The sequence below is a fragment of the Neocloeon triangulifer genome, unplaced genomic scaffold (assembly GCF_031216515.1).
Source record: "Neocloeon triangulifer isolate White Clay Creek 2 clone unplaced genomic scaffold, ASM3121651v1 ptg000001l, whole genome shotgun sequence".
Classification (NCBI taxonomy): domain Eukaryota; kingdom Metazoa; phylum Arthropoda; class Insecta; order Ephemeroptera; family Baetidae; genus Neocloeon; species Neocloeon triangulifer.
The window spans coordinates 4,428,553-4,456,486 of record NW_026775544.1 but is presented as its reverse complement, the minus strand read 5'-3'; the positions used below and the strand labels follow the sequence as shown (position 1 = coordinate 4,456,486).

Genomic DNA, 27,934 nt, shown 5'->3' with positions numbered 1-27,934 from the left:
TAAAGAAGCCTGAGAAGATATTCTATTACATTTTTATCAAACAAATTGTGAAAAGTCATTTGATCCTTTTCAATCCAAAAATGATTAGTAGTACTGAATTCAAATTGAGTTTAACTTAAATTAAATTTATGTTTATACAGACATAATAAAATATTATTTTCATAGGGAGAGGCCAATCTGGTCTCCATAAAAATTGTCTCCTCTTATCATGCCTTTCTTTAGAAATTTCGGATTTTGTTAAAGTGAATTCTTATGTTGACGTTTTCTTAATGGAAAAGGGATGTAAAAGGAAGTTTTTAAATCGGCTATAAACTATTTGCTTGGAGCCTAACGTTATTCCTGCCTACAGCACACGATCACAAACCTAAAACTGTCTCGTATACTTTTGGACATTTTTCATCGCAACGCAAAACGGCGACAGTTGTCGGATCTAGACAAAATTGCTTTTTTACTTTTCCTTCCACGCTTTATCTTTGTTGCTACTTTTTTATTGTTCTTTTTCGGCATGTCTGTCTCACTCACGCCTTCTCATACGTGACTGGTACAGCTGCGAATCCTCCACCTGAAAAATCTAATAATAACTCGGTAGGCGCGCACTCTGCACATTTTCATCTTGCTGCGTGCATGAAGAGAATTTGTGATACTAACATACCGAACTTGCTGCTTTGCTTGCAGGCACTTTCGTCGTGGGTTGGGTGAACAACGCAGACTCTTACCAAGAAGAGGAAGAAGCGAAAGGAATTCTTGGAACATGACAAACTATGTGCATTTATTGGAGAAAGAAGAAGACGCGAATTTGGCGAAAAGGGACGGTTCAATTCCTCGGTTAGTTTTAGAGTGAAAAAAGCAGCTTTTCATGTGTATGTAATTTATTCATCGAGAGAATATTTCAAACTAAATAATTATTACGAAAATTGTGGCATAAGTTTAAAGCATCCCTCTGTTTTGAATGACACACTTTGAAGGGAGCGTTTCGCGTTTTCGGAGGGGGTTAGAATTTGCATACAAACTGAAACGCTCCGACACCTGTGTTTATTCAATACAGAATGATTATGCTTTGGAAACTTGCTGGAATCAGGAGCGAATTTTCCGCTTGGTTGTCGCACTTTTGAGAGCGATTGTTGCTTCTGCGCGCACCGTTAAAAGGCCATTTGCGATCGTAAATATGTACGGCAGTGTGTCGTGTGTGCAGCCAGTCAATTTGAAGTTTGTTCGTCGCTTGCTTTGATGGCTCACAACATTCTCTCCTCGCGGGCTAAAAGCCGCCACATTTTCGCTAATGGCAAAGACCCACATCTGGCGTCGACGAGCGCGAATTGAGGCCAAACAAACATTATTGAAACAGAAATTTGAAACAAATTTAATCACAATACATGTTTTTCTAAAATCGAAAGAGCTAAAAATAATATTTTTTCCAAGCAAAATATGGGAATAAAATTTTATTGAATTTGTCAGTTTGTTTTTCTTCTTGGATGCATTTTATAACATGGTTAGAAGTTCACGGGAGTTTTTTTTTATAAATTTGTTACATTGTGATTGCAAACGTAGCGGCAGAATCTCTGCTCTGCTTTATTTAGGCTGGAAAAATATATTGGAAAACACAAGAGAGCTCTTTGGATTCGAGTGGTCTCGTGAATATTTCATAGCAGCAGCATTAATTTTTCAGCCCCTGCTGCGCGAACAATTGTTTTTTTCTGGTTTGTTTGCTTTTGAATAAATATGGGTTGGGTACATACATTATATCATACAATTTTGCGCAGCTGAAAGAGAGGAAATAGGAGCTTTTAATATGGATTATGTAATACTGTTTACCAGCAAAATAACAAACTGAAGCCTATGGACACCTGGTGAGTGAAAAGCGTCGATTTCATTAATGTACGTGCTATATACGCAGTAAGTTTGTAGCGCAGCCAGCAGCAATTAAATTTAATGTAAAAGCGAGCGAAATGGAAGCTGTTGTAACACTGGAAATAATGTTCTCATGTTTCATGTATAGAGAGTGCAATGTAAATAAACTTATGTGCAAAATATCATATATACAGAGGTACATACTGTCATATACATATATTCAAATTATATAAAATTAATGTACTCACTAATATTCACTTGCAGAATTTTTGGTGTCATAATTTAATAAATGTGATACTCCTTGGGAAGAAAATGGGAACTTGTTTCATTAAGTTAAAAGGCTGAAATAATTGGAGATAATTGAAAACAACTGCTTATTACATTTTTAACCAACACATTCCTGCATCAAAAAAATTCATAAAAGCAATCAAATCAGCGATTTTAAGAATATTCGCTCCAAATTAGTTTTTCTTGCGTCCTATGAAAGAGTTTGAATTTGGTTATCAATGTTCTCAAGTCTAAATATAAATAAACCAATTGGTAATATTTATTCAATATTTATTTAAAAAACATTTCTCGTGGTTATCTTTTGAATTTTGTAATAAATTTTCGCAGGTTTTCTTTTTCTCGATGCTGACAATTTTAAAGTCTTCAAAATTTTTGTAATTTTACCTACTCATTTTAATTTAAATACTGTCTTTGTATGCATGTACCATGCGATTGAAGGAAAAAATTAATAATGAGATTTTTTCAATGAAATTATTACCATTTTATTTTTTCAAATTGTTAATTATTTTATTTGATATCCATTGTTTTAAGTTTGGCCAAATGAAAGCTACTTGGATTAGTTTATTTTTTCTTTCCTTCATATTTTTTTACGATCGAATAATAAAACTTTATAATATTTTTTTTTACATAATGATTAGATAATCATGCACTGTCTGTTTCGAAATTAAAGCAAATTTTTCTTTATGAATTTTAGGAATCTAAAAACGAAGATTGTGGTTCTCACATTCAACATATCAAATAATCAGCTAGTGTTAGATCTATTTTCGGACCGCAGGACCGACACCCTCTCCAATCAACGTGGTACGCCGCAGCTAAATTGAATGCCAGCGTGCAATTTTAGGGCCTGTTTGTTTCCCAATGAGCATTGCCAACGGAAAGGGTTAAAGTCCACGATCAAAGGCAGGCTAGCAAGGGATGTGCCTGAAGCGAAATCCATGCTTTTGGGTCAAAGGAATTCATCTGTGCGACCGCACCCTCGCTGACAAGAGACCAGAAATTCTCAAAATCAACGGAAAAGTTCTTCCTCGAAGAATGAGGCGCATGTTAAGCAAACTTTCCTCTTAAATTTTTATTCGCCCGTCGTAAAAGTAAGAGAGCTACAAATTTTCTTCTCTTCTCGCAAACAGCAGCCGAGAGACGTTTATTACAATATGAAGGTGACAATGATGGATTCGCGAGGGCAAAGGTGCGAAAGGCTGCCTTTACTTAAAGCCGAAAATTGAACTGCCGTCGCCGACTTGCCTCCACAGCCTTTGGTCATTTATCTCAGCATCGCAGAGGAGCTCCAGTTTCAATGCTCCAGGGGCTGAGAGAAAGATGCACAGAGATATTGGGATCATCTGGACCCTCGCTTTCTCCTCAAGGCGAAAATCTGCTCCGTTTCACGCAGGCGGCGTCATTCATCGGAAATTCGATGCTCGACACAGATTCAAGATATTTCCTCCAAATCTCTTTTGATGTTGAACGAATTCCTTTGGAGGAAAGAAAGAAATGGAGAAAGCCGCCAAAGTTGTGTGTGTATGCAACCGGTGCGTCTCACTAGTTGCGCGGGATTGCCGAGATTTAGTGAAACTCTCCGTAGCGTTTTATTAGTTTTTTCTTCGAATAAAAGAAATGCAAAATGAAATTATTAATTATCATTATTTTATAAAAATTCCTTAGCTAAATTTTTCATCTTTTTTTGGAAGTTTTTTTTTAATATTTGACGAAAACTCTTATTTATATTGTATGACTTGAGTAGAATTAACAACAATATAACAGACTCAGAATTTTAGCTGTTTATTTCTTCTAGAGTACATCAACTTGACGCAATAAATTTATCGAGGACTTCTTCATAATATTGTGAATTTTTTTAAATAAAATTCTGGATTTCTGATGATACCCAGTTTGCTAAAAAAAAATATCCAAGTTTAATTCTTATCTACTGGTATATTTTTCTATTCTCTCACGCAACTAGTTGGCAAAATACGAAAGTGGAAATTTCATTAGGAGAGAATTGGCACCATGCTCTGTTAATAACTAGATAATTTTTGGAATGTAATTCAACTTTTCAATTATGCGTTAAATATTACTTCATTTAAAATGAGCAGGATATTTAATTTACAAGGAAACAACAAAACACCTAGAAATATGGAGGGTATATCTAGCTCTATATTAAAACACTACTTTTTTGTTTTTACTTAACTACTATTTTCCAAATATTTAGATTAAAGCCAGATAATCATGAAAAAGTTAATCTAGAAAAACGAATAAAAAAAGATAACTGTATTATTTCGTATGTTTTACATAAGTGTTTAATCAATATTTTGATGACAAAATGAATCTTTGTTGGTAAAAAAAAAAATTTTTTTTATAAATTTTAGTTTAAGGTAAAATCATAAATTATCGCATATGTTTCACTTCTTAGTATTTTTATTTCATTCCGTGCTACAGAATTCAGTTCAACAACATATTACATATCAGTTCTTTTTTAATACTGATTTATGAGCCACGAAAATTTGACGTTGTTGTGCCACTACCTCGCAATATTGACAGATTGGAAAATGCACAGAGCGCGCGGCAACAGTTTTTTTTCACAATCGAAATACAGGCCTCGGAAAAATACATAGAGCAGCCGTCAAAACCGTTGTGCGGCCGCATTTTATGAAAGCGATATGGCACACCGAGTAGAGAGCGAGAGTGGAAAATTCAAAACTCGACATGTGAGAGGGAAAATGCAGGCTCATCAAAAAAGTTGCTATGCTTGAGTGTGCGAATCCTGCATTCAAATGAGCCTCCCTATATTGTTGCACGGTGGCGTTTTTGAGCAAGAAAATGAAATGAATCTGCAAGGAGACGCAGGCGGCACTGAAAAAAAAAGAAAAGCTATGCAAATTCGATTGCCGAGTTTAGTGGTTCTTTTGTCATGTGCAAATAAATAATAAAGGGATCGTGCCTGTAATTGAATTCGCGGCTCAATGGGCAATTCTTTGAACAAGGTCTTTTATATCCCCTGTAAATTACTCCATATGAAAGTTTATTCTTAAATATGAAAACAACCCATTAAAGTTGTGATTAGATTAGGTGAGCAATTCAAGTGGCTTAAACTTGTGAGAAGCCATCTGAAGAATTGCTTTAATTTGATTCTTGTTTACGATAATGATGCCGCTTAGGCAATCAGAAAAACTCGGCCTTTATCGCTAGCAGACTAACACAAGTGGTTAAATTCTATTGATCGACCACCAACGAGCAGTGAAGAACAGCAAAGCTACACAATACTAAGTGTATCAACGGCTCATGGCTTCAAGCATAAAATTGATAGTAAATTATAATTAATAGCTTTAATGTTATATTTTTATTATAAAATATGTGTAAATTTTTTATTTCTCAATCATTAAATTTTGAAACATTGTAATTTGATAAAAAATATTTTATTTCATGCAATTGTAAGTTGAAATTTGAGAACAAAAATCATTAAATTGTGGTTGGCTTTCTTCCTTGTGGATTTTCCAAAATTCATTTACTCAGCTCTTATCTCAATTAAAAACAAACTACATGGCAAAAAGTTGTCGCATAAACGTCAAAATATATAAAATGAAAATTCTATGTTTTAGGAAAATGAGTTTGATGGACTGGACGCTGACCCCGTCAAAATAACAATTTTTAAATTGCAACTTATTGAAATGGCTCGACAGGCTACAAAAATCCTCTACTTTTTCTATGAAAATTTTTTCAATCCGTATTACGCAGAATTTTTTTTAAACAAATTGTTTTTGATTTCTTAAATTCTTTTATTATAATTATTATTATAATTAAAAATAATCCATTACCGCAATGAAAAAGTCAATTTAAATTTAGTAAAAATATAATGCGTATTTCTTGTATTACTTTAATATGTATTTCATTTAAAAGAAATTGAGGCGCAAAATAAATAGGGTGCGCCGCAGTGAGTAATTGATAATTCAAGCAATAATAATAAAAGTAATTTTCTTTGATAAAAATGAATCTATAATCAGCCAGTTGAAAATTGAAAATAAAGATAAAAAAAAATAGAACGATTTCACGTCTGGTGACGCGTTGACACATAATTTGCTCCTTAATTTAGTGTTGTCACTTTACTGGCCTATAAGACCAGCTTAAATTATTGCACTTACACATATGACTCACTTGATTTTGCAATCATTGTAAAAAGGTCTAACTGCTTGTTTACTCCGTTATCATTTTCCTTATTCATCAAAATAACGCGCAATTATTAAACATGATTGATTTGTCCAAAGCGCGCAGTTTTCCAACGTGCTTTCCCATCAGATGCACTTCAAAAGAATATTTATTGCCGAATTTTATCTCCTCGGTTTAATGGGAAAACTAGGTAGAAATATCTGACGCACACACTTCTCTCTAGACTGATAAGACGAGTGCACCGGCACATTATTAAAGCAGATAATTTCATTAGTAGAAAGAAGGTCTTTCGATACGGAAGTTCGATCCGCAGAGTCTCTGTAAAAATGGTTTGTTGTTGCACACCGGGATGTATCCGTTGCTTCCTGATTTTCTTCAATATTTTATTGGCGGTAAATTTTCAATATAAAATCATTTCAAATAAATTGACAAAAAAATCATTCCAGATTGCTGGTGGAGCTCTAGTTTTCATTGGTGCTGTAATTCAATGGAATATTTACGCATTTAGTGAATTCCTGACAGGCATTGTAAGCAATTTTTTAAAAGTGATTATTTTTGAAAATAAAAAAATTAACTAATCAGATATCAGCCCCCGGAATTATATTGATGGTGGTTGGAGTTGCTCTGGTGATTGTTGCCATCATTGGTTTCTGTGGGGCCGTAACTGGATCAGGCTGGGTCGTAAGTTAAACTACCAAAAAACGTATATATTTATTTTCTAATATTTTGTGTCCCTTTGAAGTACATCATTTCTTTGTGCATTATTATTGCATTGGAACTTGCGGGAGGAGTTTTTGCTCTAACCCTTCAAGACGAAATTGACGCGGCGATCATGAAAGCCATGAAGGAGCTAATGCCTCTTTACACTAATACAGGACCAGAGGGCCAAGTCGCAAAAGAAGCGTGGAACGCCATTCAAAAGAGCGTGAGTTGTTTAATTATACAAATTCTGATTTTAATGATTATTGTAAGAATTTTAAAATATTTTTTTCATTTTTGTTGTTTATCCGTCCAATTGCTTACATTCGGACACTGTTCAGAGTTTACAAAAACTTTTATTTGAAAGAAAGAGACTAGGTCGGGCAAAGAACGGCACAGACAATAGCAAGAATACATAGCAAATTCTGAAATCAATAATAGGCATCATATACCGTAGTGAGAATTTTTCTAGTTTAAGGAGTAATTCTTTACAAATCAAATCAAATTCAATTTTATTTTTTGTTTAAAAAAAGCTCTTTGGGGCACAGTTTAGTAAAATACTGCAACCATAAAATATGAGGTTAGACTATTTGCAATTTTTTTAAAAAAAAAAATTCCATTTTGCAGTTTAAGTGTTGCGGCGTTGAAAGTCCTCAAGACTGGTTGCAAGTTCCAGGTCTCGAAACTCCACCCGACTCATGTTCGTGTAACCCTATAACCGGATCCTCTTGCAGCATCGATGGAATTTACGAAAAGGGATGCTACACTTTGGTCAGTGGATGGTTTAGACTTGTGGAAACTGTTCTCGGAACTTTGGCCATCGGTTTTGCCATAGTACAGGTAAATTGCTTGAAAACCGCACTTGTTTTGACTTTTTTGCTCATATTGACGTTTTTGCAGCTCATCTCGGCGATATTTGTGTGCGTTTGCAAAGGGATGTGCAAATGCTGCTGCTGATGATTTAACTCTAAAAAGTTCATAACAAATTTTTATGCATTGATGTAAATTGTAAAATATCGTTAAGTTTATTTTGTGGATCTCAATGTTCAAGAAACGTTTTGCTCAAACCCGAAAGATAAGAAAATAAAGTTTTGTGTGTTAAATTAACATAGAAAAATTGAAAATATCGTTTAGTTTTCGGTTGGGCTTGGTGAAAAAATATCTGTATTTAAACGTATTAAATATACATAATAAAATGAATTTAAATGCACTTAACGTATGTATTGAGTATTGGTATAACGGAAACTTTTCCTGCCACAGACCTGGTGTAATTGCAGGATAATTTTCTTTTAAATTTGTATCCTGGAGAACTAATGAAAGAAGCTGAAAGGACTGGACTCAAGATTATAGGAACTAACAAACACGCAATCAAAATAGTCAAATCTTAAACTTTACTTGGTTCTAAAATTTGAATTTTCAGTTCCACCTGTTTCACCATAACATTCCATTTGAATCATCAATTTATTTTTAACTGTACTTAAATTACATACTTTCTCTAACGCAAGCAGCTAAATTTTCTTCAATTATGCAAATGCGGGGATTCAATTTCGCTGCAGGAAGAGGCCATATATACATTTTTTTCATTAGTTTAGACATGTTACAAATGATTTAGTTTCAAGAAACGGTTGTTGGGCTTAATTTATAAGTGGTGGTGACTGCAAACTATTTTTTGCTCTTGATACCTCCTTTTAACCTTTTTTTATAATTTGTTTTATTTTTAATTGTTCGAGGTTTTCTATATGCCGAAAGTTGTAAAAGAAGCATTGCCTTGCGGCTTGTACACAAGCGATAAGTACATTTTCATTTGCGTCACCGCAATCAACAGTTACTCAGACGATTAAAACTTTTCTAAAAAATTCACTAAATGGGCTCTAACAAGTTTTGAATGAGAAATCTAATAAGAAAAAAATATTTCATAAATTCATTAAAAAAGTTAAATAAATTTTTGTTTAAAAAAGAGGGAATATGCATGTAAGATGTTATTGGCATTGAATCATAAATTTACAAATAAATAAATCCATGGCGCTCTTTAAAAATAAAAAAAATATCGCGTCTTCTTTCTTTTGAAAAGTTTTGGCGACAATGAGCAGCCAAAACGTAGACTGACTCACATCTGACAACAGTTAACTTTTTATCACTCTCCCCGTCTCCTCCTTTCACAGTCGTGTTGACTGGCGTTAAAAAAGTCGCGCCTTCCATGTGTGGATTCTCCTCGCGCGAGTGATAAGAACATTAAGCACACATGAAAGCAGCGCCTAGATAAGCCGTGGTGAAGAGTTCAAATTTTTTAGCTTCTACAAGCGACTCGGCAGGTACACAGAAAAGGATTGTAGTTAGTGTTCAGGGCGTTCCACTGGGCAAAAGGCTCTTTTTAAGTTTTGCGGAGAATTGCTGGAATTTGAAGTGAGAAAGATGGGTTGCGGAACTTCAACGATTAAGTATCTCCTCTTCATTTTCAACCTAATTTTTGCTGTGAGTTGTATACTTTGCAAATTAGCTTATTGTAACGTCTAAAATTTTTAAAGCTTGGAGGATTGGTTATTTTGGCCATCGGAGCTATCATTCAATGGAACATAGGCTACTTTGAAACTGGACTGTCAGAGAAGGTTTGTTTAAAATTTTATTAAAAATTCTTGTTTAAGCAAAAAAATTTGTTTAATTGTTTCAATTTTTTTTCTTCAATCGTTTAAATGAAAACTAAAATTCTTATTTTTATTTTAATTTGCTCCCATTATAAAAGATGTACATTTTTTATAACAAAAAAAAAATACTGATTTTTATTCATAATGCTTTTGTTAACTTCCGACAGTAAAAAAACTAGCAGCAATTTTAAGCAAGAGCAGAGCAAGAGGAAATTTTAGTAATTTATTCGAATCTAGTTATAATTAAAAAAAAAAAAAATGAAATAAAAATCCAACGTCGTTTAGGTGACAGTCCCTGCGATCTTATTGATCATTGTTGGCAGCATTATTTTTGTCACTGCCTTTTTTGGATGCTGCGGCGCAATTCGAGAATCGCATTGCATGATAACTACGGTGTGCTCAATTATTTTATCATTTTCAAATTTAAACTACTTCTATTTCATCTGCTCAGTTCGCAATTATCATGCTGGTCGTTTTCCTGATCCAACTGATTGGTGGAATTTTGGCCTTTGTGTATCAAGACGAGCTCGACTTGACGTTGAAAAATTCCATGCACGACTTGATGATTTTGTACAAGAAAGAAGGCCCCGATGGCGATTTTGCCCGTCAGTACTGGGACTCGATTCAAAGCCAGGTTTGTAGAAATTTCAAATTAAATTTAGACCTTGGGGTTTTCTTTTTCTCAACATCAGGAAATAAATTCAAAGAACAAGTAAGATTACAACGCGGAAATTTCAACGGAAATGTGACTATGGTGGTGCACGTGAGTGATTAGAACTTTCCTTGTGCCAGTTAGTCATTGTTGGACGTGGTAAACAGTGACGTAATTGTGCCCTATATGTCAAAAGAGTCGCACCCAACAGGAAAACAATAAAAATTGTCAAGAATGTGACAAGTCCAGAAATCGACAATAATTAAAAATTTGGAACAAATAAAATATTTCTTTTTGTACTTATTTAATTATTTGGTTTGCAGTTTCAATGTTGTGGGGTTGATGGACCCCTAGACTGGACCCTGAAGACCCCTGGGGTTCAATTACCTCCACCCTCTTGCAGTTGTGACGCACTTTTGACCAGCGAGTGTGTGGCTGGTATTTATTCAAAGGGTTGCTTCCCGAAACTGAGCGAGTGGATGAGGATGACCCAAAACGTCCTCGGCGGTGTTGCCATTGGCCTGGCGGTAGTCGAAGTATGTTAATTTCTATTTGAGTGCGAGGAGAGTAATTCATTGAAATTTTAAATTCTAGTTGATTGGGGTGATCTTCGCGCTTGTCCTTGCAAATGCCATCAAAAGGAGCTATGGAGGATAGATTCTTATACTGTAAAAATACTTAAATTATAAACAAGACTATTATAATGCCAATTTTAATGAAGAGACTTAAATTTTTACAATTATTATGCAAGTAATCCAAAAATTCCTAGAAAATAAGTTTTATACCACTCTTGCTCTAACTGCAGGAATTATAGTATTCAAAAATATTTTACTGATTTTATAACCCATGCCTCTATTTCATTGATTTGCATAATTTTTATATCAAAAAAAATTTAATACTAAATAGTGGATTGGGACAGTTTTCAGAATTATTTTATTAAATTTGTATAATTAGACGTTTATGCATCAAGGAAATAAAATTTCTTTGTATTTCTACCAGAAATAAAATTTAATGATTACGGAAAGCCGACAAAAAGTTTGTGGTTTGTGTGATTTACCAGCAGAAATTTATCTAATATTTGTTGAGGTGATTAAGCAAATCTTGTGCTTTTTGTACTTATTTGGTCGTTTACTAAATAGTTTAAACTGACTTCATTCCTGATGTTGCTTGTTAGGACAATCTGAAATCATATTGCCAAGGACGTAACTGCAAGTCGGGGCCCTCAATTCAATTTTTATAAAAACAATTAAAAAAAAAATATCCATATGTTCTAAATTAAATACTTTTGTTTAGCAAAATTAATTGTTTTGATTTTTGATTTTGAGTAAAAAATTGCAATTAATCAGTTACAACACACAACCTCTTTTCCGCTAAGAATGCAAAATTTTCTTAATTTATTTTACCATGTCAAAAGTTGGTGCAGCGACTTTCGTAAATATATAATGAGGTTATATTTGTCAAATGAATCATCAGGCTCAGCCTATAATTAATTAATGCTAGAAATTCAACACAATTGATAAAAAGCGATTATTCCTTCTCCTCCAGTTTGAAATTTGCAGGGACATAACTTTGATGGCCAGGTCGGACATTTATGGGGGCCTATATATGTACACATATACATAAAAAATAATTCAAGATTATATCTTATATTAAAGAATAATTGTGCAGGATGTGGTTCGCGCCTATGCAGATTAGCCCAGCTATTAGTCAGATTAAAAACAGATTAGGTTTTGCTATAAAAGCAGTGGCGGAGCAAAATGTGCTGCACTCATTATTTAAAGTACTAAGAATTTGGGGGTGCAGACTTGCAGGGAAGGCGCAATTATGTGTTGTTGTTGTTGTCACGCCTCAACAAGGAAAAACTTAAGATGCTTGTTGTACGCATTATGCACATTTAACTGGGTAATGGATTTTGCTTTTTCCTGTCTCAGCATAACTGATCAATACTTTTAAAGGTTGGAGCCGTTATCCTCGGTGCTCTTGGTGTCGTCGCTTTTACGTCACCGAACTACGTCTTTGTAATAACAGCTACGGCTATTTTCTTGACAACCTTCTTTGGATGCTGCGGCGCTCAGCAGGAATCAAAATGTCACCTTCGAATCGTAAGGAAAGCCAAGTGAATGTCACGCTTCATTTACATAATTATTCATTCCTCTTATTATAGTTCGGGTCCTTCATGATCTGCACATTGGTGGGCCTCGCTATTTGTTGCTTCTTTGGTTTTGATAAAGATAACCAAAAAGCCGGATCATTGCCAGCATTTTTAGCATTATTAATGGCTGTGCTTCAGGTTTGTGATTTTAGCGGAACCATTATCAATAAATGTGATGATTGCTGTTTTGACTTGCAGTTGCTTGCGGCTATTACTGCATTCTACTTTGCAAGACATCTTAGAAATTATACATCAGCACCAGCACACGTTATTAACATTCAAGTTTGACGGAAAACTACAAGGCCAACAAAACAAAACAAAAAGTCCCTTAATGTTTTTACGATATTTGATATTTCTCACATAAAATATAGAAGTAAAAACTCCAAGCCACACATTTAACCCTTAAAAATATACAATATTGGATAAATATTCCATATTTATTATAATATATTGCATTGTATTTGTTATACATATGAATATAACAAAAAAGAAAAATAATATTGACATTTTTTATGCTTTTTGATACAAACAAATTTAATAATTTGTGAAAAAATATGTATGTTTCAATAAATAAGCTTTAAGCAACAATTTTGATTTTTTTAATTTAAAATATGTTGTATTAAATAACTGGGCGTAATGTGCGCACCCTCGTCGACACTAGATATTGCGGCTAGTTGGGATAAAACAATTTAATTTGTATCAAATTGCGCTAAATATTGTAAAGTTTTGAATTACAAAAAAGAGCTATATGCACAGAAATTTGAAAGTGCAAAGACTGAAATACGCGTTAAAAAGCCTTATGTTTATAAGCACACCAGAACCTGAAACAATTTTTTATTGTGGTAGAATACTAAATGTATTCAATGTTAAGCTTCTTCTTCAATTAAAACTGCAGAAAGAATTAGATATCGAGCGATATCGACAAAAAGTAAATTTCCAAAGGATGTGGTCTGCGCTTGGTTTATAATCACAACCTTTTTTTGTGCCTAAAGAGATTACATTTATTTGTATAATATAAATGCAGAAACTTTACTTCCTTGGTTTTGTCAACTGCGAAGAAGGCGTAACTATGTGTTCCTTTTCAATTATTAAATTCTTGCTTTTCTTCTTCAATTGTGTAATCTGGGTAATTTTTTTAAATCTATTTCAAGTTATACACCATACGCCATATTGGCAAATATGTATTAATTTTAGATTGGTGGTTCTGCACTTATTGTTTTCGGTGTAATCCTGAAAGTGGACAATAACGTAGGTCTTACTGAAGTCAATTACGGGGCCATCATTCTCATCGGCATCGGAGGATTTATTTTCTGCATCGCCTTCCTAGGATGCTGCGGCGCCATCAAAGAGTCAACGTGCATGCTGAGAACTGTTGGAGAAAATACATTCACTCATGATTCCCATTTTCTAAACAACTCAATTAAAACTTTCAGTTTGGCTTTATCTTGCTAATTATATTCTTGATTCAAATGATTGGTGATATCCTGGTATTCGTTTATAAGGAAGAAGTGAACTTCAAAATTGAATCCAAGATTCAGAACAGCCTACAGAATTATGGAAAAGATGGAGTGCAAAAGACACTGTGGGACACTATCCAGAGAGAGGTAGAGCAAAGTTTTTATATTTCCAAATTTATTCAAAACATTTTGTGAGAATTATCATTCACTTCACTTTTTGATAAGATATTAATTACTATTAATTTTAGTATGAAAAACACACATCATTTGTAAATTTCTGCTTTCCAGAAAATTTGATTTCAATTTAAAATTTATAAATAATTTCCTGGTTTCAATGTTACTATAGTTGAAGTGCTGTGGCGTGAACAGTTCCATTGATTGGACTGATATTATACCAGACTCATGCGATTGTGTAGACAAGAATATTGGCAACTGCACTGATGATCAACAGTACTACAATGAGGGATGCTTCAAAAAATTAGAAGAAAAGTTCAAATCATGGAGCCTCGTCGTTTCTATAGTCTTGTTGGTTTTGGCTCTGATTGAGGTTCGTTTTTTTACTAAAAACTATTTTCAGCATATCTGAATAATTTAGGTTTCAAATTTCAGTGTCTTGGCGCTATCTTTGCCTTTTCTTTGGCATCCCAAATTTCAAGCCAACATGGAAAAAGAATTTATTAACGCAATATGACGCTCCGAGAAAATTCTTGCATGTTTTTTTAAATTCATAAAGTTTCCCGCTGATTTAAAATTTTTACAAAGAAACGGCATACATTTTTCTTTAACAAAAATATTAATTATAAATAATAATAATCATAAAAATAATCATCATGGTAACTGCATGGTGGTAATATATAATCAAATGGCGAATTTAAATATCAAACGGTCTCTAAAAAATAATGTTAAATGTTAATCAAGTCTTAATAGGGCGCACAACTCTAATAATAAAAGAAAAAAATTAGAGCGTCATCATGAGCACCTCACCATAATATTTTTAAAAATATTGAGATGATAAGGACGCGGATAAATACGATGCTATCGTAATTATAATTTCTACAAAATATTTTTATGTAAAATGCTCACACTTCCAACATCCAAAGAGACACAAAACACAAAATTCGCCAAATTAATAAAAAAAAGTGATAAAATCAAATTTATGCAACTTTTTAGTTGTAAAATATTATTTATTGATAAATCGCAGATGAAATTACTGCCTAATTACAAATGTGTTTATATGAGTAATTTTTCGCTTTGAGAACACTCAAGATAGAGTTATTAGCATAAAGTTATGAATACTTTTATATATTTTTCAATTATTCAAATCGCGTTGTAAATAAATAAATAATATGTATATTGTGCGTTTGAAAAACATTGTCATATATTTATCTATTAATTTGCTAGTTCTGTTGACCTAAAATGTATTTTTTTAAATTAAAAATATTTTTATTTAGTTGTCCACATGTTTGCAATTACATTTTTTTTTTACATTCGATAATTATGTAATTGAAATAAAAATTCTTGAATAAAAGAGGGAATTGCTGGGCATAAAAAAAATCACAATATCTATCAAGAATTATATAATTATGTACTAAACCTTAAAACTGCTGAGAGTAAAAAATATCTCATAATCTGGTGTGCTTTAAAAAAATGGTGCCTTCTGCACCACCAATAAGGGGCGCAGGCCGACAAGACTTTGTCTTGGCCTGACCCTAAAAGAAAAAATAAATCGTCTTAGTTTGTTCTTGTCAGTCGAGTTGTCATTAATATAAGTAACAATAAGTATCAATCAGTAACAAAAATAATAATAATAATAATAATAATAATAATAATAATACCCCTGCATCATGACATTATTAGATTTTTCATTAATCATAAAAGAAAAACAGATTTTGGCAATAAATTTAAAATATAATAAATAAATATTTGCGTCTCTATAATTGCGAAAAATTTATCAAAAAGTTTAAATATCTACCTCCTGAATGGTATATTTCAATTACATATTATATTATCAAATTATATATTTTTTTTATATTAAAAAAAAAATATATAATTGTGTGTATGAATATAATAAGTTGACGCTTGATATCGCTTTCACCTAGCTTTAAATATCAAATTTCTTATTAAATTCAAAATGTACTTTATAATCTCTGTTGCATGCGCCCAGAGAGTTATATTGAGTTTGGTGAATGGGAAAGTGGAAAAATCTAGCGAGTTTTAAATAAAAGTGCTGACGTTGGTTTTCCTGGAAGTGATAGAGAATATAAATTTCATCATCCTTAGAAATTTAAAATTTTAACAAATACACGCACCTATTCATGTACATGTAATATGCCTTGCAAAAGTTTCATAGTGAAAGAGATCGGATGGAATATTGGTAAAATTATAAATTTTTATATTTTTAACTTTCTTCACAATAATTTTTATTTTATTTATTTTTTGTTAAAATGTATTGCAAAAGGTTCTATGTGAAACCCACTCATGCTGACATTATGTCTTGCATAATTACGGGGCGCTTCATTTTACCATCAGAAAAATATTAATTCCATAGGATGTGGTTTTCCCTTGAAACAAAAGATCTAATCGCGAGTCTACGGATGTTTTGGCGGACCACAAATGTTGCATTTGTCACTCGATACACTGCTCACTTCAGCCACTTTGACTGAAGCAAGGAAACGGACAAGGCGCAACCATGGGTGCGGCGTCGATCATAAAATACATGCTCTTCTTCTTCAACCTGCTGATTTGCGTAAGATTTGAAATTCCTAAGAATTAATTCTTCACAAAATATACAAAATCAATTTTCTTAGACCGGGGGTTTAGTTCTGCTCGGACTTGGTGTTCTCCTGAACGTGGAACTTACCGGCCAACAGGAAGGGCCGTGGACTGGATTGTCCATAATTTTCATTTCAATTGGAGCAATCGTTTTCGTGATTGCCTTCCTGGGATGCTGCGGTGCAATAAGGGAATCAACATGCATGCTAACCACGGTTTATAAAAAAAAGGAGAAAATATGAATTTTGCTAATCGTTGATTTCAGTTTGGCGTATTCCTAATGATAATTTTCCTGATCCAAGTTTCTGGCGCAATTCTGTTATTCGTTTATGAGGACAAACTGACCTCTGGATTCAGAAAATTGTTGGAGACAACGCAGGGGTCCTATTATGATGATGGAGAAAAGGGAAAGTTTGCGAAGGAAACATGGGATACCATCCAGGCAAAGGTACCAAACATAATTTTTCAATTCAATATTTTTGTTCCTGAAAAATCAGTTTTTCTTTGCATTTTGATGCAATGTAAAGATTATAATCTTAAAAGTTAACACATTGCCGATATTATGTTTTGAAGAAGGTTTTTTGTGCATTTATAGTTCTTTTTTTTAGATAATTTTTTAAGTTCGTTCAAATTTTATAATTTTACTTTTAATCTTACAAATTAATATTGAAGAAAATTTAAAGTTCTAATACTGTAACTTATTGTTATAGATTTGAATAGAACAACATTAAACGTTTATGTGGTTTAAGCTTTGTGACCGAAAATATCATCCTGTTATTTTTTAACGTCAATGTCACTTAAAAACCCCCGGCGCCCCGGCGGAAGTTATGGCATATTTTTTTAATTTTTAACATTGTTCAATAACATAAAATTTTAAACAATTTTACATTTTTTAATCTAAAAAACTCTTAATTTTCGTCAAATAAAATGTGAAGTGGAATTTTTATTGAAGCTAGGGCGTTTTTTCATCAAAATTATACTCACATTGGCAAAACTTTTTTTTAATTTTAAAAAATGAACCTAAACCCGACTAGTGGAATTACTATGTACATATTTTGCTTAAATTTAGGTCATGGAAACTTTTCCTACTTATAATCACTTATAATTGTCAATTTTATAAAAAAAAAAGTTATTCTGAATTAAATATCTTGCAGCATCTAAAGTTTTGATATTCTGGCAATTAACGTTAAATTATTTTTACTTTTTAGCTGAAGTGCTGTGGCATCGACGGTCCAAACGATTGGCTTAGTTTCGGCAGTGCTGCCAATGCCATTGGTGACGTCCTAAGAAACCCAGCAGGCTCTTTAGGCAAAGTACACGTGGCACCAGCCTCGTGCAAATGCGTCGACCCAAGTACAAGCACTTGCTCTAACACGCCACCCTTCGACAACGTGTACTCCCAGGGCTGTTACCTGAAATTGGTGCACAGCGTGCAGACTTCGAGCACCATCATCGCTGCCGTGGCAATCGGTCTGGCTCTGGTCGAGGTAAGTGCTTGTCACATTGATCGCATCCCTTTGATTTTTGTAAAATATGATTTCTTGCAGTTGATCGGAGCCATTTTTTCCTTTCGTTTGGCGTCCGTTGTCCGAAAGCGAGAGCTTGGGTTCTAAGAAGAGCAAGAACTTTTTGTTCAAACACATCAAGAAACTTTAGACATTAATTTTTGTTATCTTTATAGTAACTTACAAATAACAAATTATTAAAAATTTACCACACAAATAAAAAGAAAAATACTTTAATGCAATATTGTGCATAAATTAAAATTCCATTTGGGGTTTCGTGTGTACCTTTGTTTATTAATCTAATATCTAATTCAAAGTATATCCATTCCATATGCGTAAAGCCTACATAGAAAATGTTATTCAAAATTTATAAAATTGTTCACAATATTCACTTAGATACACGTATCATGAATTCAGCCAGATATTTATTAAATTAATTAATTTTAATATAAAATTTTTTTATTTGCTTTTATTTAAAATAATTTAAAAATAAAAAGAGGACATTATTAATTTATTTTTAAAGTTTTTTAAAAAAAATGGTAAAAAATTAAACAGAATAATTATATGTAAATAAATAACAACTCTGGATATAACATAACTCAATAAAGTAACATTAAATAAAATTTTATAACGTTTGCCATTTCTTTTTATAATATTGTAAACCTTAACCAGTAAAAACACAAAATATATTAATATTACCCATTTAAAAGGATTTTGTTTTAGTATACTTAAAATATCATTTCTGCTGCGTTTTTCATTTTGCAAAACGCAATAATTATTAGCATGCAGCAAACCGTAAAATTATATCAAATTGTGTAATTGCATTTTTGTTTTTTCTCCTGTGCACACGTATGTACAAAAAAGTACAAGCGTTGCACGCGCACATCCTGATTATTAATATTTGTTTGTTATGGAAGAGCAACGTGCATTGCTTGAGGATTGCTTGGCGCACATGCATGTGGCCAACCAGAAAAATTTTACTTTCGTCAGGCGCAGGAGAAAGTACAATTATTATGCTTGGGTGTATGTAGGTTACTGACTGGATGGTGGGCTTCTTTGTGGTGGTGGCAGAGCCTCGGCTGCTCGCGCACTCCTCAGGTACTTTCTCAAAAAAAAAAGACGCAGCAGATCATCTCTCATTCGAGCCAAGACTCAAGCTCGAGTCGTCCTGCGGAATCTGGCTCTCCAAAGGAATCTTTCGGTAAGACATTATTTTTTTTAAATATCATTTTATCTTCGCATCGTCAGAAGAAGCGATCATCCAAGTCACAAATTACATATTTTTTCATGTAAATAACAGAATTCAAAATATCTCACGTTTTATATTCTTATCTTTATTTCGAAGCGGTAAATGATGCTAACAATACAATGTTACCAACAGAGAGTCAGTTTTACGAGTAAAACAATTTTGAATTAATCACTTTAAAGAATTCTTAGAACATATTATGTTATTAAAAAAAAAATTGGCGCTTTCTAAATATATATATGAATATTTTCGGAAGCTGGGATGATTATTAATGGCAGTTTGAATCATTATAATGTATTTCCTTCAAAAAATGAAAAATGTATTTTATTAATTTTATTTTTGCATTAAGGGAGGTATATTTGCCATCATTAATCAAATTTAATCCAATAAAAACTTATCCGTTGTGAAATAATTGACAACTCGGACAATTCATTTCAATATTAATGGACAAAGTTTTGTTTGCATTCGAGCACGCACGTGCCGTAATTCAAAGAAATGTAGCTCAATTTTTCTCCCTTTGAGAGGCATAACTGTTTTTGATCATTAATTGTCTGTGTAGGTGTGCACATACAACATACACACGAAGCGCTAGGTTTAACAAAGCGAGTGCTTAAGGAACAAGGTTGGCCGTTCATTTAATGAAGGTCAGTTCCCTATTCCTTCTGCTTACTTTGCACGCAGACAGGCAGTGATGCGACACCGGTCGAGAGAAAGTATCTGTCCGGAGAAAGCATTCCAGATATATGCTGAATATATATATAAAAAAACTTTGATCTCGCAGCATCCACGTCAGCCTTAACCAGTGGGCCTCACGGGCCGACAAGATCGTTGTTCTTGGTTAAATTTAGAAAACTGGAAACAAATTCACGCAAGAGACCTCAATTTTTTATTGTCTTTATATATCTCTTTCACACGCACCCATATCTTTGATTTATTTAGAACAATAGTTGGAACTTATTTAATTTGTGTATTTATTATTAATTTTCATTATTGAATTTGATGCAGAGTAGTGTTTTTTTTACACCAAAATTAAAATAACTGTTATTTTAAATTTTTTTTTTTTTAATTTCAGCTAATTTAATCATATAATTTTTAAACTGTGCCCTAATGAATCATTTCTTTTTCCAAAATAAACAGTTGTTTGAGCTGAGCTCTCTGATTGGGTACATGAAAGTAGTACCCAAATCAGAGCGCTTTGCAACAATCAGAATTTTCTGTGATTTTTGTTGTTGTGTGTTGCGCGATATACGTAAACTTAATAACTCACTATAATTTAATTTAAAAAGAGATTAATTGCCGCTCATTTCTTTTCCTAGCTTCAATAAGGGACATCGTCAAGTGTATTTTATAACTTATCTTACTTCTTGTGTTCTTGTCTCTCTAAAGAGAAGTGTTAATTAAAATGCGCCACTTGACGCGCAGGGTTTAATAAATGTGCATGCTCGTTCCAAGGTGGAATTCGTTTATGTCGCAATGGACAGACACGTGAGTGGATTTGAAAACGCTCCACGTATATTTTTAGAACTCGGTGAAAGATTGAAAAAGGGAAGCAAATTTTCAAACCTAATTATCAATTATCTCTGCTTATCAGGATGTTTTAGAATTACAATTTTATTTTGCAAAATTAATTTTGTGTTGCAATTGAACTTTAAAGCAATTTAAATTTGGTAAAATTAAAACGGAGACTTCTATCTGCTTCTATCTAAATCTATCTAAATTTAAGCACTAGAGAGAAAATTTTCTGGAATAAAATATGTTAGGTTGTCCAAAAAATTTCTGTTTGTGTTTGTGCAGAATTTACGTTTTTTTCTTTCTTCAGATATGGGTCTTTCGGAAGAGAATTACGTTTGCTCCTTGAGCGCGGACACTGCGAAATTCGCAAAGCAAGATTTGCGCGAGGACGAGGCAACCCGAGAACACGGACTGAAGGCGATGAGAGAGTGGCTCAGCAAAAACGCCGACATCAAAAACTGCCGCACAGGTATAAACCGCCGCCGCCCTTTCCAGTTGTGTTTAACCAGAGTACTGGCCCTTTTAATTGCAGACTCTGTTTTCCTGTTGCGGTTTTTGCGCTGCCGCAAATTCAGTATACCGCAGGCTCAAGAACTTTTGGAAAGGTACTTAGCCATTAGACAAACTTACCCGCACTGGTTCCGCAAACTGGACGTAGATGAAGCTGATTTGCTTGAAATCATCGATGCAGGGTAAACTAAAATTTCCCGATTTTACAGCCTTAAAATAATTCATAAATAATTATAGTATTTTTTTGTAAATTTAATTATACCTAATTATAAAAAACTCCCATATAGAAATGACATGATTTATTTTACTACATTCAACTTATTTATAAGTAGAGACGTTTAATAATTCCATTACTACTTATATTTAATAAGTCTTATTAAATTGTATATATCATTACATTTGAATTAAAAGAAACTTGACTCAATCTAATATGTTCATATTATGGTTCATGTTATGACATAATTATTTTAAAACTAAAATTGGACATTATTTCTATTATATCTTCTGAATTTTTTATTTTTTAAACTTCAAATTGCTTGAAAAAATTAAATAATTACAGGATTTATATGAATTATAAATTATTAATCAATGAAAATATTAAATATCAAGCAAAATTGTCATAAAATCAGCTTGAATAATTAATTTTCTTCCAAAATGACAACAACCAGATACAGCATTAATACATGAATTTACTTAGCTACCTAATGTCAAATAGTTTTCAAATACAATTTTATTAGTAATTTCCTAATATATCTGAGCGCCAGAGTTGAGAAATATACGTAGAATCAGATTAAATATAAACCACCTTACTTTTCTTCTTTTTCAGGTATATAATTCCACTTCCAGAAAAGGACTGTTTTGGACGTCAGATTATCTTGACGAGACCAAGTAAGTCCTAAAAGATTTGGCCTCCGATGACGAATAAGTAGATTAAATGAATTAGGAATAGGAGATTCTTGTGGGGCAATAAAGTCCCGGTCTCTTTTGATTTCAATGTCGTGCAAGTGCAGAAGGAGAAAGTGATGTTATAACGCGACCAGAGTTTTGATAGTATTGGGAGCATTTCACTTTCACTAATTATTTAATTTGGAAAGCAAGTCAATGCAATTAAAGCAGATTTTAGCCAATAACTTGATAATTGCTTAATTGAAGGAAAGTTGCAGAAAAATTAAATTATTCTTCAAAATAAAAATAAAATATTTTTAAGCATTTCTTGTGTTATTGAAAACTTAATTTGCATACTTTTTTTATAAAAAGGTTTAATGTAGGGACTAATTTTCTATCTTCATTTTATTAAAATATGTAAAAACGCACGCATTATAAAAAAATCATTTTGTGAAATTTATCATTAATATAGCATAAAGAAAAAAACAATAAATGTACACGATTTTATCCACTGCATACTCTTAACTTTCATTCTGATAAAATTCGAATTAATTTTCCTCCCAATGGAATTTAAACTGGAAACTTTTGGTTGGAAGGAAAAAATCATAAATACTTGCAACTAAACTTTGTTTTTCTTGTACACAAAAACTTTCAGAGGGCATCGACGCTTTGAAATTCAACTCGGTGCAAATGGCTAGAGTTCACAGTTTGGTGTGCGAAGTTTTGATGGACGACGAGGAAAGCCAAGTGCGAGGGTTTGTGCACGTCAATGATGAGGACGGTCTCACCATGAGCCACCTAAGCATGTGGTCTTTTGCTGACGTGCGCTCCTTGATAAACTGCATTCAAGTAAAATAAAAAGTTTAGCAATAATCGTATATTATAAGAAAATGCCTTTTTCAGAAATCGACTCCCATGCGATTAAAAGGAACTCACTTTGTAAACCTTCCGGGCATTGCTAACGTCTTATTTGAATTCTTCTTGTCTCTTTTGAATGATAAACTTCGTGGTCGAATTCAGGTATAAGATAAATAAAAGTATTATTGTTATTATTATTTCAAATACTGATTTTTTTCCAGACTCATAAATCAAATGCAGAGTTGCAAAAAGCGGTCGACATAAATATTCTTCCAAAGGAGTATGGAGGAAGTGTCCCAATGAAGGACATGATTGGTTAGTTTGAAATTGACTTTTATATTTTATTTATATTTTTGTTGTTAAGTAAAATATTAATGAAAATATCTTTCTAGAACAATTCAAAGCGAAACTGAAATCGCAAAAGAGCAGAATCGCCTCTCTGGAGCCAATGACGATCAACATTAAGCCTGGGTCAAAACTGAACATGGATATTTCGCAGAATGACGATTTGCTCGGTGTCACCGGCAGCTTCAGAAAACTCGAAGTTGACTAGCCCTGTTGAAGATCGATTAAAATTAAGTGAAATTTTTAAATGAATATTATAAAAATTGTCATTAGTAAAGACATCAGTGGTAAATTTGTATGCTTTGAAAATTCGTTATTGGATAAAATCGAATTAATAAATGTGAAATAAGTGATTAATCTTAATAATTGTCCAGCCAACACTGGAATTGATGAGATCAGTTCCCGTTGGTAGGTGGTTCAAAGTTACCTCAACACAACTTAATCAGCCAAAATACCATTTTGTACTGATGAATTTGCTGTTATCTCTTTTTAATTAAGTAATTGTTTGTTTCCGCTGCGGTTTATAACTCTCAGAAAAATGTTTCATCTAGTGTTACAAAAAGCTGTTAAAAATTTAAGAAATCTTTTAGCCTTTGTTTTTGTATGTGTTATTTTCTTCAATTTTGATCATTTAGGCTGAAAATTTTATGTTTTAATGCAAATATATTAATATTAAATATAAAGATAAATTGTTTAAAATACCAGTAATTTTCAATCTAATACCTTGACACAAAATATTGTGATTTTTTAAAATTCATTTTATCTTCCTAAATTATTAAAATTATTTATAAAGCATCTTTTGACAATAGTCTCTACTATCTATTTCTAACCTCCCACACGAGTATAAGAGTTAAGAGTGAAGATCAATGGGACTGAATTTTTAGTGGTTTTCTTATTTCAATCCATTTTTCAGCTTATCGTGAATGGAAAAAAAGTAAAATATTGTTGCATTCATGTTTACGCTGATTAAATAGCTTAAATATGTGACAGCAAACATAAAAGTATGCAATTCGAACACACACGTGTCGTGCAAGTTGCATATAGCTCTGAAAATAGCCTTGCCGTATCTCGTGCGCGCCATCTGTTCGCAGATTTGCCCCACTGCTGAACCCAAAGACCTCGGGGGCACTCTGCGGCACGCCCCCTTATGTTTCCTTCCTTGAGGAAAGAAAACCAATCTGTCGACAACACGGCAGCAAAACACGAAAGCCGAGTGAGTGCCGAATCGATTTGTTCTCGTATCTCTGAAGTCGTGGCCCTGAAGTGAAAACAAAAGGCAGGTTTTTGCTGGACCACCGCAGTGCGTAGTCGCGACTAGAGAAGCTCACACCATGGCAATGCCCAGCAGGGAGTTTCTTTGGGACATTTTCAGAAGGTGAGACTTTTCGGTTCTCCAAAAAGTGCAGTCAGTTCTACTTTTCCACACGTATACACTTGTCTTTTCCTGCCAATATCATTTGAATTAATATGTGGCAATCGTAGCTACAAATTATATAGATTTGTCAAAATTATATTCATGATTGCAATAATCTAAGCTTTTATTTATAATGTAATCATTTAGTTCAATTTTTAAAGATAAATAAATTTATTTCAATCACTATTAACAAAGTCTCATTTTTAATGTTATCTTTTTAAATAAAATTACAAATTTGAAAAGCTGTTATACGTTCTTTATTAGTAATGATAATTTTTAGACGCACCATATTATGTTGGAACATCGCCTGAAACATTTTGTGACGCAAGAGGAGTCTAGTGTGACTCATTGTCAGCATTTGATTCATGAATTATTATTGCTTTTGTTTATTCTGTGACGCGTGAATTTAGTTTATTGATAAGGGCCTGCAAGATTAATTGAATTAATACCACATGCAAAAATGTAATATATTGTTGTAAAATTTTAAAATCCCCTAATCTCATTTCGCCAAACTTATAAAGTAAAGCTAATCTAACCTTCTTTAAACCTTGGTGTCAAAAGTCTAACAATTGAACAATTAAATTGAAAAAAAAGAAAGTGCTAATTTTATTTTATATCTGCTCAATTTATTATTTAAATTTCCAAATTATTAGGTCTCATTAATTTTGTTAAAAACGTACATCCTTCTGAATCTCCGTAAACTTTATTACATTCAACCACCAGTTTTATTTATTTTATTTTTACCAGAGTTGCTTTTTATAATTTCTTTGTGACTATGTCCCAAAATCGCATTGTAAATATTTGTGTTTGAATAAAAAACTTAAATTGATTAAATTTCTCGGATATTTTAAATTAAGTTTTTTTGCGGGTTTTTCAAAATTATGTTATGCGGGCAAAATTCTACTCTACTAGTTATATTAAAAGAGAACTTATATTTGATATATAACAAAATTTTAGCGTCGACCGAGATGGAAGTGGTGCAATTTCTGCCAATGAACTTCAGCAGGCCCTGTCCAACGGCAGTTGGACACCTTTCAACCCAGAGACTGTCCGCCTCATGATTGGTAATTAAATAATAATAAAAAGAAATTATTTTCTATTTAAACATTCTTCTTACTTTAGGCATGTTCGACCGAAACAACACCGGTCAGATTGACTTCAACAACTTTGGCGCTCTCTGGAAATATGTGACCGATTGGCAGAACTGCTTCCGCTCCTTCGACAGAGACAACTCGGGCAATATTGACCAGGCTGAACTGAAACAGGCTCTCGTCACCTTTGGGTACAGATTGTCCGACAACATCGTCAACATGCTCGTGAGGAAGTTTGATCGAAATGGCACAGGGACCATTTTGTTTGATGATTTCATCCAATGTAGTGTAGTGCTTTCAGTAAGTTAAATTTTGTTTAAATAAACATGTTCATGACTAATTTAATTCAATTCTACACACCAATCCAGAGTGATGATTTTAAATCAGGATTGAAAATTAATAGAAATTAATGATTTAAATTTTGAGCAAGATAAAATTTTCAAATATCCTTTTTAATTAAAATTTATTATGCGATCCTGATGCAATCCCTCAATTTTTTTCAACTTTCAATGAAATCCCCATTGGAAACCCAAATTAAGCCAATCAAAAATATTTTTTAATTAAATGGTTGTGAAATTAAGAAGTAAAAATGCTTAAGTTGAAATTTGGCTCTAAAACTACCACTTTTCTGACCTCTGTTTTCTATTCATTGGTCTGATCATTTTTAATGTGTATGTATATTTTTTAATTCCAGCTGTAATAAATACATTTCTCTTTTTCTTTTGTAGACCCTGACAAACTCATTCCGCCAGTACGACACAGACCAGGACGGAGTGATTACCATCCACTATGAACAATTCCTGATGATGGTGTTCAGCGCCAAGATGTGAAAGTCCGACACCCTACGGATCAAAACGAACTTTCCACGATGCCAATAATTTTATTTCCAATAATTGTCCTAACTAAATTGTCATGTTCAAATTTTATATCAAATGCTGTGGCTTTAAAGAGTTTACCTAAACCGTTGTTAATCGAACACAAAAATCCGTAGTACCTACTTGTTGCTCAACAGTATTCAGCAAAATGTACACCTAAATATTGTTCCTCAAAGCTAAAAGCAGGTTTAGTTTGCAGATTTATGAATTACAGTGTTTCTTGGTTGCAATGTGTTTTAAATTTCAGCACAATTAACAAAATCTCTGCGCCATCCATCATAATTTAAGTGATGAAATAAAATGAAAAAACAAACGAAGTGATTCAAATGTGAGCCGCAATTTGAAATAAATGTAGACTTAATTTATTCTACACGGAAACGATGCCTTCAAATAATATTACATTAGTAATTTCCAATTTGATATGATGAAAAGCATGTTGTGCTTATAAAATATGGATTGAATGGCTTAATATTAAATATTGTATTGTTCTTATTGTGTAAAATAATTCTTTTTGCTTTTATTGCAAAACTTTCCCTATATTTTATCCAACGAGACATATCTACAGCGGCGTTTGTCTATAACAGTTTATAAGAATATATATTTGAACTTTGAAGGTAAGGGTTTAGACTGGTTGTGGTTATCTTTATTTCCTTTGATATTATGATTTTTTTTTCATTAAAAAATATAATTTAAATTAAAAATAATAGTAATTAAACAAATTTTCTTGATTTCAATCAAAATTAAAAGGTTTGAAGAATTTTTAATCAAAGTGATCTTAACGAATGTAGTTGCAAAACCTTTATTAATTATATTATTTAAAAATTGTTTGATAGTCTACGATTTTATTGCACCAAATTTAAATCAAGAGATAGAAAAGAATAAAGGTTTTGTAATCAATGTCAGAAGTCTTTGCTAAATTTCATTTCAAATATTTCAATTAATATTTTTTACATGATTTATAACATTAAAAACTATAATTATAAAATATTATAAAAAAAATTATCGTACCAAATTATCTAGATACA

The 27,934-nt window shown here is 32.6% G+C and overlaps 7 protein-coding genes across 8 annotated transcripts in view; all 7 read left to right on the top strand.

The window, feature by feature from the left end:
• Positions 1-1,781, top strand: part of LOC132196131 (cytoglobin-2-like) — a 32,278-nt gene extending 30,497 nt beyond the window's left edge. Inside the window, exon 5 of the mRNA XM_059618577.1 lies at positions 676-1,781. The gene's annotated coding sequence lies outside the window, so the exon portion shown is untranslated. The remainder of the gene's footprint in view (positions 1-675) is intronic.
• A 3,528-nt stretch (positions 1,782-5,309) lies between these two features.
• Positions 5,310-8,203, top strand: LOC132193461 (23 kDa integral membrane protein-like). Its single transcript, XM_059614165.1, has 8 exons — positions 5,310-5,436; positions 5,730-5,854; positions 6,569-6,686; positions 6,741-6,821; positions 6,877-6,975; positions 7,037-7,219; positions 7,621-7,833; positions 7,894-8,203. Exons 1-8 carry the CDS (start codon positions 5,413-5,415, stop codon positions 7,948-7,950), a joined length of 900 nt encoding a protein of 299 aa, XP_059470148.1. The 5' UTR covers positions 5,310-5,412; the 3' UTR covers positions 7,951-8,203.
• Positions 8,204-9,179: 976 nt separating this feature from the next.
• Positions 9,180-15,720, top strand: LOC132192849 (uncharacterized). Its single transcript, XM_059613027.1, has 12 exons — positions 9,180-9,465; positions 9,519-9,599; positions 9,921-10,028; positions 10,087-10,269; positions 10,611-10,823; positions 10,882-10,930; positions 12,243-12,403; positions 13,464-13,565; positions 13,634-13,810; positions 13,873-14,043; positions 14,243-14,443; positions 14,506-15,720. The coding sequence occupies exons 1-12, from the start codon at positions 9,406-9,408 to the stop codon at positions 14,575-14,577; spliced, it is 1,578 nt and encodes a 525-aa protein (XP_059469010.1). The 5' UTR covers positions 9,180-9,405; the 3' UTR covers positions 14,578-15,720.
• On the top strand, positions 12,053-13,027 carry LOC132197013 (uncharacterized). Its single transcript, XM_059620026.1, has 4 exons — positions 12,053-12,189; positions 12,243-12,389; positions 12,452-12,577; positions 12,638-13,027. Exons 1-4 carry the CDS (start codon positions 12,112-12,114, stop codon positions 12,725-12,727), a joined length of 441 nt encoding a protein of 146 aa, XP_059476009.1. The 5' UTR covers positions 12,053-12,111; the 3' UTR covers positions 12,728-13,027.
• Positions 15,721-16,507: 787 nt separating the features above from the next.
• Positions 16,508-18,415, top strand: LOC132197005 (leukocyte surface antigen CD53-like). The gene is made up of 5 exons (XM_059620015.1): positions 16,508-16,642; positions 16,704-16,883; positions 16,934-17,116; positions 17,877-18,155; positions 18,216-18,415. Exons 1-5 carry the CDS (start codon positions 16,586-16,588, stop codon positions 18,279-18,281), a joined length of 765 nt encoding a protein of 254 aa, XP_059475998.1. The 5' UTR covers positions 16,508-16,585; the 3' UTR covers positions 18,282-18,415.
• Positions 18,416-19,220: 805 nt separating this feature from the next.
• LOC132205587 (clavesin-1-like) lies at positions 19,221-24,223 on the top strand. 2 transcript variants are annotated; one of them, XM_059634729.1, is made up of 8 exons: positions 19,221-19,374; positions 21,239-21,400; positions 21,464-21,623; positions 22,268-22,329; positions 22,982-23,175; positions 23,230-23,346; positions 23,406-23,499; positions 23,577-24,223. In XM_059634729.1, exons 2-8 carry the CDS (start codon positions 21,241-21,243, stop codon positions 23,735-23,737), a joined length of 948 nt encoding a protein of 315 aa, XP_059490712.1. In that variant the 5' UTR covers positions 19,221-19,374; positions 21,239-21,240; the 3' UTR covers positions 23,738-24,223. The 2 variants fall into 2 exon arrangements, with proteins under 2 accessions (XP_059490712.1, XP_059490720.1); XM_059634737.1 differs by lacking the exon at positions 19,221-19,374 and adding an exon at positions 20,737-20,904.
• Positions 24,224-24,675: 452 nt separating this feature from the next.
• Positions 24,676-27,424, top strand: LOC132192467 (programmed cell death protein 6). The gene is made up of 4 exons (XM_059612448.1): positions 24,676-24,904; positions 25,901-26,007; positions 26,066-26,334; positions 26,763-27,424. The coding sequence occupies exons 1-4, from the start codon at positions 24,861-24,863 to the stop codon at positions 26,862-26,864; spliced, it is 522 nt and encodes a 173-aa protein (XP_059468431.1). The 5' UTR covers positions 24,676-24,860; the 3' UTR covers positions 26,865-27,424.
• Positions 27,425-27,934: the final 510 nt, after the last annotated feature.

Bases quoted from the DNA above. Each gene is read 5' to 3' on its own strand.
- LOC132193461 (XM_059614165.1), top strand. From the start codon at position 5,413: ATGGCTTCAAGCATAAAATTGATA. The intron at 7,220-7,620 runs GTGAGTTGTTTA...TCCATTTTGCAG, and splicing joins GGAACGCCATTCAAAAGAGC to TTTAAGTGTTGCGGCGTTGA. The intron at 7,834-7,893 runs GTAAATTGCTTG...ACGTTTTTGCAG, and splicing joins TCGGTTTTGCCATAGTACAG to CTCATCTCGGCGATATTTGT.
- LOC132192849 (XM_059613027.1), top strand. From the start codon at position 9,406: ATGGGTTGCGGAACTTCAACGATTAAGTATCTCCTCTTCATTTTCAAC. The intron at 10,931-12,242 runs GCTATGGAGGAT...ATACTTTTAAAG, and splicing joins TGCAAATGCCATCAAAAGGA to GTTGGAGCCGTTATCCTCGG. The intron at 14,444-14,505 runs GTTCGTTTTTTT...TTCAAATTTCAG, and splicing joins TGGTTTTGGCTCTGATTGAG to TGTCTTGGCGCTATCTTTGC.
- LOC132197013 (XM_059620026.1), top strand. From the start codon at position 12,112: ATGTGTTGTTGTTGTTGTCACGCCTCAACAAGGAAAAACTTAAGATGC. The intron at 12,190-12,242 runs GTAATGGATTTT...ATACTTTTAAAG, and splicing joins CATTATGCACATTTAACTGG to GTTGGAGCCGTTATCCTCGG. The intron at 12,390-12,451 runs GTAAGGAAAGCC...CTCTTATTATAG, and splicing joins CAAAATGTCACCTTCGAATC to TTCGGGTCCTTCATGATCTG.
- LOC132197005 (XM_059620015.1), top strand. From the start codon at position 16,586: ATGGGTGCGGCGTCGATCATAAAATACATGCTCTTCTTCTTCAACCTG. The intron at 16,643-16,703 runs GTAAGATTTGAA...CAATTTTCTTAG, and splicing joins TCTTCAACCTGCTGATTTGC to ACCGGGGGTTTAGTTCTGCT. The intron at 17,117-17,876 runs GTACCAAACATA...TTTACTTTTTAG, and splicing joins GGGATACCATCCAGGCAAAG to CTGAAGTGCTGTGGCATCGA.
- LOC132205587 (XM_059634729.1), top strand. From the start codon at position 21,241: ATGGGTCTTTCGGAAGAGAATTACGTTTGCTCCTTGAGCGCGGACACT. The intron at 21,624-22,267 runs GTAAACTAAAAT...CTTCTTTTTCAG, and splicing joins CTTGAAATCATCGATGCAGG to GTATATAATTCCACTTCCAG. The intron at 23,347-23,405 runs GTATAAGATAAA...ATTTTTTTCCAG, and splicing joins AACTTCGTGGTCGAATTCAG to ACTCATAAATCAAATGCAGA.
- LOC132192467 (XM_059612448.1), top strand. From the start codon at position 24,861: ATGGCAATGCCCAGCAGGGAGTTTCTTTGGGACATTTTCAGAAG. The intron at 24,905-25,900 runs GTGAGACTTTTC...ACAAAATTTTAG, and splicing joins CTTTGGGACATTTTCAGAAG to CGTCGACCGAGATGGAAGTG. The intron at 26,008-26,065 runs GTAATTAAATAA...TTCTTACTTTAG, and splicing joins GACTGTCCGCCTCATGATTG to GCATGTTCGACCGAAACAAC.